Here is an 11,410-nt window from a genome sequence, read left to right as displayed (position 1 = left end):
TTCGTACATTATGTCTTCATCGTCAAGTGATGAGAATTCAGAATGTTTTGACTACAATAATATAACTCCATGGCCGATGCAACCATTGGTATATTGTACAAATGTGGTGAGAATATTTCTTTAATTTTTTGTAAATTTGACTAAAGTCTGCACAGCGTACAGTTGGAGAAGATAGCAAAGGAAGATATAAGACACTCACGTCCCCAATTAAAATTTATAACTGTTGTCTATGTATTGGTCGCATTCTGTAGGAATAAAAAAAAACATCAGTGGCGATACAATAGGGTAATTTTTAGGTCCAGGCCTCATATTATCAGCTATGTTAAATGCGTACATAGAAATAATTTTAATTGGTGCACAGCTGGGAGTCAAACCCACTAAGCTAACACTGCAAGATTTAAGACTGTCTAAAAAAATATTTAATCTGTCTCTTGCTTCGTTTGTTGGCCACTTTCTTCGTGTCTTTGTTATCTCCTATTGTGGTCGGGACTTTTACATATTACTAATAGAATTGAATTATTTTCTATGTTAATTAATTTATGGAAAGATCAATTATGCTTATTATAATTAATCTCTTATATAATTGAATAAAATACAGCCAACAGAAAAAATTGAAATAAAACATTTTATATTTTGTGTGTTGATTTTTATTGGCATCAGTGATTACACTAATATTCATTTGTATGTGTAACATTTAGATCATTTTAGTCCATTATTCTGTAAAGTCCTCTTAGTACAATTCGACATCTTTAGAAGATCACATCAAACAGCAGATCAAACAGCTAAGCAAATGACTGGAATCGATGAAATTAAATTCAAATCAAATCAAAAATCATTTATTCATGTAGATAACATAATGTGCACTTATGAACGTCAAAAAAAGGAAATAATTTAAAAAGGAATTAACATTTGGCAGTAAATGTTAAATGATTCTAATTTTACATTTACTGCCAATTTTCAAATCGAGGGTGTTGAACGAAAGAGAAGAACTGGCAATAAACTCTCCGCCACTCTTTTTAATGCTTAGCCTTAGCTACTAGCAGCTTAGCCAGCCAGTTTAAATGTTGAAACAAAAACTACGGCTAAATATAATTCAGTTCCTCCTACAACTTATCTGCTCATAGTCAGAACTGATTTCACGATACGCTCTTGGAAAAAAATATATAATTCAAGATGCTAATTAAACGGCGCAGTTAATTTAGCTAGTTGGCTGCGACATATGTATGAAAAAACGTTTTGAGTTTACAATACAATTATATTTCAGCCGTACCGTGAGAGACCTAAAAGTGGAGAGAAAAAGCGTAACCCAAATTGTTTTGTGAAAGCTTTCCGGTGGTATACACAGGTAAATGGATGTTAACCCAAAAGCTCCTTGAAGCTTTTATGTTCTTCTGCGTCTGAAGAAGTTGTACATATTATTTAGCATTTGAATTATCTAACTAGCTAATCAGGCTCCCTTACGCATAGGCCTCAAATGTCATAACATATTCTGGTAAATAAATCTTAAGCAAACAAAACCGAATGGCGCTTCTACTAGTCTATTGGTCTTGGAGTCAGATCCCAAATCGTGATGGTATTTTATCAGTCAAGTTGGTGATCAACCGTCTATCTGAGATTTGTCGAGAATGTAATTGTGCTCATAGAAAGAGTATTCCTTTGGTTCACAGCCCTGAAAGATCACAGGGCCGAAGCGCCCTCTTTACCCACCCACTGGATCACTTATCTAGAAAGCCTGATGCCTATACCAGATTAACTAAAATATATGAATTATGATTCCTACGCCAAAACGTTTTATGGCGAATTTTGATTGAGTAAAAATGTATGTTTGAAAATATGTATGAATGTACATTGTACATACAAAAAATCGGATCCGAGTGGTTGGCATACAGCACTTTGGGTGTCGAATACTAAGGGATGGTTCAAAATTTACGGAACGCTCGCACGGATCCGAGTCGGTGGCACCGCTACTATGACCCGGCTCCACTCGGATCCGAGAAAAGAGCAATGTAATAAACAAATTACAGGAACGTTGCCCGAAAAGGACAGACTCGATGAGCACAAATGCACCAGAAATAAAGGGTTTTGCGATGTGGCTAGATCAGAAATATCACGAATTTATCCATGATGGAGGTACAAAATACACGTTGAAGCAGACATCGACCCTGGAAATTGAAACTAAACCTAACAAGTATTTTTACATTCTCTTTCCATCTATTCGAAAATTTTCTATCTATTTTAACATTCGCCCGAACGGTAAAAGAAAATATCGTTTGGAAACCGGCTTGCCTTGAACCCAGATAGCCGATGTGTGTTTGGAAGCTGATCACCTACTTGCCTATTAGATTGACAAATGATCATGAAATAGGTTCAGAAATCGGAGGCCTAAGACCTAAAAAGGCCTCAGTGTCGCTTGTTTTAACTAATATATTATACTAGCGACCCGCCCCGGCTTCGCATGGGTCCAATACTGATACTAAATACACTACAGAAAATCTGTGAACGTTGTATATAAAAATGTGGGTTATCCATAACAGATAGACATCACGGACTTTTCTGTAGACCTTTTCAATGTGTACAATACTTAGTACATTATTTTGATAAAACTCGTAGGGTTCAGCCTGCGTTTGCAATGTAAGCGGAAAAAATGTAATTATTTACGACATCACATTAGAAACCTCAAAAATAACAGTACTTCTCCACTATTTAATGGATGTTATTATACATATAAACCTTCCTCTTGAATCACTATATATATTAAAAGAAACCGCATCGAAATCCGTTGCGTAGTTTCAATGATTTAAGCATACAAAGGGACATAGGGACAGAGAAAGCGACTTTGTTTTATAATATGTAGTGATGTATTAATGTTTTAAATAATATGTATTAATTTCAGCTTTCCCTGCGACTCTTGCGGAGCGAAAAAATTCAGGGGATCCAAAAGGTATATAATATTTTAAATGCTTGTTTAATTTGGGGCCGTTTATAAAATACGTTCGCATACAAGGGGAGTGGAGGGTTCTGAATGAGTGTGGCAAGATGTGACAAGAGGGTTGTACCCTCTTGTCACGTCTTGCCACATTCAGCCAGTGACGTTAGCCTATCCTTATTTTTTTACATGGGCGCTAGCTCTGTGGCACGATTGTAGCGGCGTTTATTAATTTATTTAAAAGTTATTATAACGAAATAAATATTTTTAATTATCAGAATTTGTGTACTATTATTTAGAATTTGTCATATTCAGCAGGGTCTTAGTTTTTCTGGCGAAATATTTCTAGATTTCTAGGGGGAGTCACCTAACGTGTGACACAGCGTGACAATAAGGGCTCCCCCCTTATTGTCACGCTGAGGGGGTAAAAAATGCTGATTCTAGTGAGACGTTCAAATTTTTGTTTACTATGTTTTCTTTTTTTTATTAAATTGTCAATTGTATATTTCTGCAACGAAGTGTTGATGAATAAATGAAAATAATTTAATACTAACCTAGTTTACTAAGAATATACAACATTCTCTATTTAGAAGAAGACACTCTGTTCTTCTGAAATTTCCACTTACCACAGTTCAAGATTAACGGGCCCTCACATTAAACTCGTATAAAAGTGTTAAAACAAATTAATCTGATTGAAAAAATACTATATATTTTACACTTTATTATATAATCAAATTTAATATTTTTACAGTCCTAGGAAAAGGCATAGAAAGCTGACGAATAGCAAAGGAAATGCTTTAAGGTATATTTGATTTTGTTTAGTAGAATCCCAATAATAAATGATCTTAAGAGAAATGAACCTATACTCAAGTAGCGATTGGACTATTGGTAATAATTTTACCATAAATTCGTCAACATGAACACAAATTCAGATTTTAACATTAAGGGTGTGTATTTGGACGAGAGATGAAACGGATATCCGGTAACTATCCAGTATCCGACCAATCCGGTGGCGGTACTTCCGGCCGAATAAAAAAAATCAGGATAAAAAACATATATTCTTAAGTAATTATTAGCTTTATTCAGTCGTAGTATCACTTAAGAAATACAATTAGTTTTAGTTGAAAAATTTTTAATCACATTTTTTTTTCTATATACATGTGTCTTCACTAAGACATCATGGAACATTACGATCTAGCCTAACTTAAGACTAATAAGTAATTTAAGTCTAACCTAATTTACTAAAAAGGATTATTATATAAGTAAGTGCCCAATAAAACTACTTACAGTCTCTATTAAAGGGAAGAAGACACTCTGTTCTTGTGTTCTATTACAATACAATTTTAATCACATGAAATGTAAAATGTATTGTACGTACGACGAGGACGAAGGCTTGGAGCCGGTGTGTGATGTCGTTAATGTCCTTCCACGCATGGAACAGGACAGATTTTGCACTAACTAAAACTATGTACCAGCCGTTCCACCCTAGGACACTTTAGTATAAGTTTCATAGAATTTAGATAAAATTCAAATTTGTAGAAAAGCAAATCGGGCCAGCAACGATGTGCTCGTTATTAAATATAAATAAAAAAAAAAAAAAAAAAAAAAAGCCTTTATTACTGATTAACCTGATACAAATATACATTAGATTTATTTCAATTTTCGGTAGCAGTTTGCCTTTTGGCATAGGCCTCCCCTAGGCTTTCCCATCCTTGAAGAATTTAGGTTTATTTGACAATATGAAATCAATCTCATTTTTCACGTTCCCGTCTGGAGAAATCCAGGTCCATTTTTTATTTTTGTTTTTCTTATATAAACTATTTAATATCCTAAGGTTATGTGCCTGTGCCAGGTGTATTAGTCTTTGTCCGTTATCATTTCTTTTTCCTGTGCTGAATTGGCCTAGTATGTTATTTTCGTTTGTTAATCTTTTACCAATCTGGCCATTGAAATCTCCCATCAGTATGATTGCCTTGTGTGCATCTGCCAGAGTCCTGTCCAGGTCTTCGTAGAAATTATCCTTTATGTCTTTTGGTGTCAGCTCTGCCGGTGCATATACTTGAATTATTGACACAGTTGCATACCCAGGCAAGTTGATATTTAGTTGTGCAATTCGTTCTGATATTCCAATGAAGGACTGTATGTATTGACTGTAGCATTTTTAATAAGGAAACCGACACCGTGTAGGCCTGGTGTGGTTCCTATATGGTATAATATGTAGTTTTCATGTTGTTCAATCTTTTCTCCCAGTCTCCTCACTTCGCTTAGGCCAATAATGTCCCACTTTATAAAACCTAAGGCATATTCCAGTTCTTGTAAAGATTCGTCTGTTCTTAGAGTCCTGGTGTTAAGCGTTGCTATGTAAATACTATTTCTCTTATATTTCTTGACATTTATTTCTTTTCCGTTGTTTTCGTGTGTATTGTCTTGTTTCTGTATATTGTGTTTTTTGGGAGGGGGCAATCCTAGGGGGTATTGGTCTCTTGTCCCACGGTTAAATATAAGATTAAATATAAGTTATGTTAATTGAAATAGTTTACAGAACTTGATTCTTTTGAGAGCCCTGATGGAAGCTTATAAACAAAATGGTATCTATCGCCAGAGTTAGTATTCGTCAGAAGCGCCACGGGTGGTACTGGTGCGTGAAAGACCAAAGTGTCAGGATTGTGGCACGGCAGTAAAGGTCCCAAAGACCATACTGATCCCTCTGGATTCTCTGGAGGGTCAGCATGTGCCGTAGTCGCGTGGTATAATTTCCAACGGGTTAAACCACGTTCTGTCACTCATAATTGAATTTTAAGCTTCAGGTTACAGGAGTAAGGAAAAGGGCGGCGATATATTTAGACGACTTTTGATGTGAAACATCTATAGCCGCACGTAAAACCGATTTCTGGCGTGGCAACGCATGCCGTGGCGACGCATCGCCACGCTATATGATATACAGTCTAAATGCAGTAGTAAATTTCACGTTAAAAATATTTAATGAAAATAATGTTTATCCAACAAATAGTCATCGTTATCTGGAAAAAAAATCGTAATATTTTGTTTTATCATTATGACATATTTAGTTCCTATCACAATCTACTATTTTCTGCATATTACTTTTACAAAATAATGTCGATGTTTCACATCTGCCAGGCGTCCCGTGACAGCTCACATTTTTTTCATTTCAGATCCAATAAAAGCTTTGAAATCTTGCTGCATCCAAAACATACGGTGTCCCGAACCGCTTCGGAGTCCTGCCAAAGGTGCTACTTTTTCACATTTAGTCTTTTTTTTCTTAATTCATAGCCCGCATGGTTTGTGTATTGTGGCCCAGGGTCAAAACAGGGAAACGGGTAAAATAATAAATCGGATGGAACGGAAGTTAGAAATGGAAAATAATATATATAATTAAAGATCAATTCTTATATAGATAGATATAAAAGGAGTGTAAGAAAAGATATTTACATAATATATACACATTCATAGGATCTAAATTTTTATATCATTATTTAAGATAAAAGCTGCTAAAAGTTTATATATATGTGGGTCCATTGTCGAAAGTTAACAGGATATGAATAGGACTGGCCCTCAGATTTCTGTATCCGTTTCATGATCATTTGTCAATCTAATAGGTAGGAGTCAGGCTCCTGCGCCTGACACGCGTTGTCGACTTTTGGGTCTAAGATAAGCTAATTTACTTAAATACGCACATAGAAAGAAAGTCTATTCGGTGCACGACCGGGAATCGAACTATGATCTCAGAAATGAGAGTTGCTGGCTGCTTAGTAGAAATTTATTTGGATATTTACAGATTAGAGTAAAATTATTGAAGTTGTAAAAATAAACATTTATTTAAAGCTTTTTTTATATTTCAGAGGTTATTCGTGTTGTACATACTGCCCACTAACACAGAAAGCAAAACGTAAATCGCAAAGTCTCACAAGCGTTGTGCTTGAAAGGGAAGTGTATCAAATACCTTACGATGCAATTGATGATAGAGATGATAGAGATGAGGTGAAGAAAATCATTGCTACCATTGTTGATCCCAGTGTGAGAATATTTATTAATACTGACTTGTTTGTTTTTTTTTTTAATAGAACAGAGGGCAAACGGGCAGGAGGCTCACCTGATGTTAAGTGATAGGCGTAAGGACACTGCGGGTAGTTCCTACAAGACCGCATTCTAGAAGCTCCAGGGTTGCATTCTACAGGGCCACATCTTTAAACGCTACCACGACTATGACTTGACAATGACGTGAACGACTAACATTCGAACCCTCTACCTATTTTTTTTCAGACACATATTTTTTGCAGACATACTTCAGTGCAATAAGATATAAAATATAATCAAATTAAGGTAATTTCATTTTTGTTGCCAGCACGGCAAGGAATTACAAAATACACCTAAAAGTTTAAAAGCAAGAAGCGGCGATCCAAAGAAGAACATTTCCTGCCAATGCGTAAACGAAAGTGTCACAATTGACGCCAGCTGTCAATGTCCGACAATCAAAACTAAAGTCACGAGTCAAAGCAAATTGTCCAAATTTGAAAAGCCGGATCCAGAGGTATCCATAGATATATTAAAATCTAGTTGGAGTTTCCTGTATGCTGTCAACTATATGTAAGCCGGAGATTTCTTGAAAGGCCGGCAACGAAACTTGCGAGTCTTCTGGTAATGTGAGTGTCCATGGGCAGTATCACTTAACATCACCTTCTGCCCGTTTGCTTCCTATTACATAAAAAAATATCTCAACAAGAGAGCTCTCTAAAATAATGTATACATATATCTGTTTATTAACATAACATTATAGAAACTGAAAAATGATGGTCAGAGTGAAGTTGGCAATGCGTCGCCAAAACCAATACAGCTGATGACGTCGGGAAATGTTTCTGCATTCACATATGGAACTCAGACGTGTGATAATCCTATACAATTGGTATGATCCCATTTTAATTTATTAACAATAGTCGATTTCTTGGTACTGCCAAGTAACTTGTTCGTAGCGGCGCGCTTTACAAATTGTATGAGCTTTTCGAAAATTAATAAATAAATAACAATTTCAATTTTAAAATTTATTTAATTCAAATAACGGATTAAATGGGCGCTTTACAAATATATATATATATATAACAAACAAGTGAAATTATTTATTGAATTAAGTAAATTTTAAAATTGAAATTGTTATTGTGAAATTATTCAACCACGCACGATTTTATAAAACACATTTATAATCAGTGTGTTGTTGATTTTCTATTCGATCAGTTAAAATCAACAAATATATAGCTATAACTTAGTAATGGTTCAGAAGCAGGAAAGGCCAAACACGATAAATAATTCAATTTAAATTACCGATATTTGACTAGGCGTTAATGTTTAGACGTTCGAACCTATTTCTGCGTTTTGTTGTTCCTAGTACGTTTCAGTTGTCACCCAAACGCAGTAATTTAGTCTGAAGTTTATAAATTTAAATGATCCTAATCCTTCATAAGTGTACTTGGTTGCCCATATGAATAATGCCATAATGGTAGTTTGACCTGGAACTAATAATGTTCTAATTTAATGAGATAAATTAAAGAAATGACAAATTTTCATATATTTATATGCTAGATTATCCTATAATAATATATTTTTATTTCCAACATATTTAAATAAAAGCCGTGCTAAACTAAGGTCCGTAGTAATAAAAAGCATATATAAACTTTAACTACATTCTTTTGATAAAATGAAATGTTCTTCAAATATAGATATAAATTGGAAATAAGTGATAAAAAAGTGTTATAAGTTTTCATTTGATCCGCAACGGGAGTTTAGTACCAAATTTATATTATATCCGAAAAAATATGAATGATTTGCTTGTATGAGATTGATTTTTAAAATTATATATTTAATATCAATTTCAAGATTTCGTCAACAATTAAAACTACAATAATATATATATGTTTTAATGTGTACAATTGTACACATTAAAACCAACCTCTTTTGTGCCCCATTTTAGTCTTCCTAAAATTCTTATAAAACTTAAATGATTTTTTTTAGAAAGTATCTTAGAAATTGTTAAAATAGTAAGTAGATATTAAAATAATTATTTGTAATTTCGGTTTTTCTTTAAAACATAACAAAGCCCCCTTTTAACAATCAACATGCCCCCTTTTAACAATCAACATGCCCCCTTTGGAGCGTGGGCCCCACGATGTAAAACACTGCTCTAATGTGCCTCATACAAGTCTTGGGGATTTTAATTATTATTGAATAACTGTGTAAGGTTATATTCACGTTTCTATGCCAACGGAAAATAACCTCAAATATTACATAAAAGGTCGTTACTTCTGTTGGGTAATGCGTTGTATATACTCATATATGGTCAGTATTCAAATAGAACCTCTTACAAAACTACTAATTATCATTTGATTGCAGCCCGCCCAGTACCCATTGTTCATGAAGATAACATGCCCAGACAGACTACAATAATAAAAATGACAATTAAAAAAAATAATACTTTTATTAAGTCTTTCATTTTAAACTAATTTGGCACTCCGTAGGAAATCGCTGGTTTGTTTTGTGGTATGAATGCAATGCTATTGTCGACTTGGTTCGGTAATCCATAATCTGTGGACACAGATTGCGAACCAGAGCTCTGGCTTACAGCTTGCTGCGAGTTCTGGACGAAGGAAGATATTTCTATACTTGGCTGAGCATTCTCGAGACTCACACCAGACACCAAAGACAAATATCCACGTTCCTTCGCTGAAGAGTGCTCGTTGTCTTTAATTATACTCTGTACGCGACTGACGACATGGTCATCCAATGCATCTCTGTGGGTTTGCTGCTGCTGAGGAGAGTTGTACTGACCGAGGGAAAGTTGGGCGTTGTTGTATTGGTTAGAATCTGCTTGGTAGCTGGATAGTGATTGGCTGGATTGTTGGATGAAAGGAGCGGCAGGTTGCTGGTAGGAGTATCCTGATTGTTGAGGTTGAGGGAAATTTGGTTGGGGGAGCGGTTGGATGGGCTGTGGGAGAGGTTGGATTGGTTGTGGGAGTGGTTGAATTGGTTGTGGGAGTGGTTGGATTGGTTGTGGGAGTGGTTGGATTGGTTGTGGGAGTGGTTGGATTTGTTGAGGTTGGGGGAGAGGTTGTGCTGGTTGTGGGTAGTTGTAGGATGGTTGTGGTTGTGGCTGAGGGTAAGTTGGTTGGGGCTGTGGCTGGGGATAGCTAAGTTGAGGTTGAGGATAGCTAGGCTGTGGTTGAGGATAGCTGGGCTGTGGTTGAGGATAGCTCGGCTGTGGTTGAGGATAGCTGGGCTGTGGTTGAGGATAGCCGGGCTGTGGTTGTGGATAGCTGGGCTGTGGTTGTGGGTAAGTAGGTTGCGGCTGGGGAACTCCGTAGGATGGTTGGGGAAGAGGTTGGGGTAACGGAGCTATGGGTTGGGGGTAATTGGGTTGAGGTTGAGGATACACAGGTTGAGGTAGACGTTGAGGTTGAGGTTGAGGTCTTGGTTGTGGCACATAGTTTGGCCTCGGTTGTGGTTGTTGGTAATGATAACCACCGCTTGACTGCTGTGAATTTTGTATTATATTCGGCCTTTGTGATTGCTGTACTGGATAATTAAAGACTGGAGCCTGAGGCCCTGGCTGCGGAAGCTGGTATGGTGCTTCAGCCACTATGGCCGCGACCACTGACAATAATATTACCTGAAAAAATATTATTGTTTTTTAACACGACAAATATACAAAAAATATCTCTAATTGTATATTAATAAGTATTTTTTGTTATGAAATATAAAAAAAAACAATGAACTTATTTCAATTATTATAGCTTAAGTTAGCTATTAATATATAACTGTGAGTATCAATTAAAAGATTAAGGGCCTGTTTCACTGTTTCATGCGCCTAAAGAAGTTTCATTTCAAAATATTATCTGTTGTTTCATGGTTAAGACAATAAGGGCCTGTTTCACAATGTATGGATAAAGTTCCAAATAGCTGTGCAACACATAAATTATGCGAAAGATAAAAGTTCCGTATAAGATACTTCGCGTTTCATGACGCATTGCGCTATCTGACAGTCGTGAAACGCAAAATACTGTTTATCCTACCAATAAGTAATAAATAGCTTATTTGGAACTAATCCGGACATTGTGAAACAGACCCTTAATGTTTGACAGTTGAGTATTAGCGCGAACTATGACATGTCAAAATCTAATACGTTGATTACGTATTAGTATTTTAATTAAATTATTTATCTGTTCACACAATTTGACAGAAAATTTACTTTTAAATAGAGTAGTTTAATTTTATGAATAAGAAACCAGTGTTTAAAAAACAAATTTCTACTTATAGTTCGTTCATCTGACTAAATCTTAAAAATTGTTCAAATACAAGTTGGAAAGTTTTATCTCTGATCAAATATTTGTTAACATAACTTACCACTCTCATGGTTGATGCTGGGTCAGTGTGCACAGATATCTAAAACTGGCGTATTATATACTTACCACCACATCTCTT

General features: G+C 35.5%; 2 protein-coding genes across 2 annotated transcripts; one reads left to right on the top strand and one right to left on the bottom strand.

Moving 5' to 3' along the window:
* The first annotated feature begins 3 nt into the window (after nt 1-3).
* LOC111001324 lies at nt 4-9,390 on the top strand. The gene is made up of 9 exons (XM_045633305.1): nt 4-106; nt 1,265-1,345; nt 2,025-2,188; nt 2,894-2,941; nt 3,678-3,728; nt 6,787-6,961; nt 7,290-7,475; nt 7,722-7,847; nt 9,326-9,390. Exons 1-9 carry the CDS (start codon nt 11-13, stop codon nt 9,377-9,379), a joined length of 981 nt encoding a protein of 326 aa, XP_045489261.1. The 5' UTR covers nt 4-10; the 3' UTR covers nt 9,380-9,390.
* Nucleotide 9,391: 1 nt separating this feature from the next.
* Nucleotides 9,392-11,410, bottom strand: LOC111001323 (gamma-gliadin-like). Its single transcript, XM_022271189.2, has 2 exons — nt 11,333-11,410; nt 9,392-10,598 (listed from the first exon to the last, which is right to left on the bottom strand). The coding sequence occupies exons 1-2, from the start codon at nt 11,339-11,341 to the stop codon at nt 9,432-9,434; spliced, it is 1,176 nt and encodes a 391-aa protein (XP_022126881.2). The 5' UTR covers nt 11,342-11,410; the 3' UTR covers nt 9,392-9,431.

Source organism: Pieris rapae, chromosome 23 (genome assembly GCF_905147795.1).
Source record: "Pieris rapae chromosome 23, ilPieRapa1.1, whole genome shotgun sequence".
NCBI lineage: Eukaryota > Metazoa > Arthropoda > Insecta > Lepidoptera > Pieridae > Pieris > Pieris rapae.
Note: the sequence above shows the minus strand (reverse complement) of the source record. Positions and strands in the feature narration are given on the sequence as shown.

Bases quoted from the DNA above. Each gene is read 5' to 3' on its own strand.
- LOC111001324 (XM_045633305.1), top strand. From the start codon at position 11: ATGTCTTCATCGTCAAGTGATGAGAATTCAGAATGTTTTGACTACAAT. The intron at 2,189-2,893 runs GTATTTTTACAT...TATTAATTTCAG, and splicing joins ATTGAAACTAAACCTAACAA to CTTTCCCTGCGACTCTTGCG. The intron at 7,476-7,721 runs GTATCCATAGAT...ATAACATTATAG, and splicing joins TTGAAAAGCCGGATCCAGAG to AAACTGAAAAATGATGGTCA.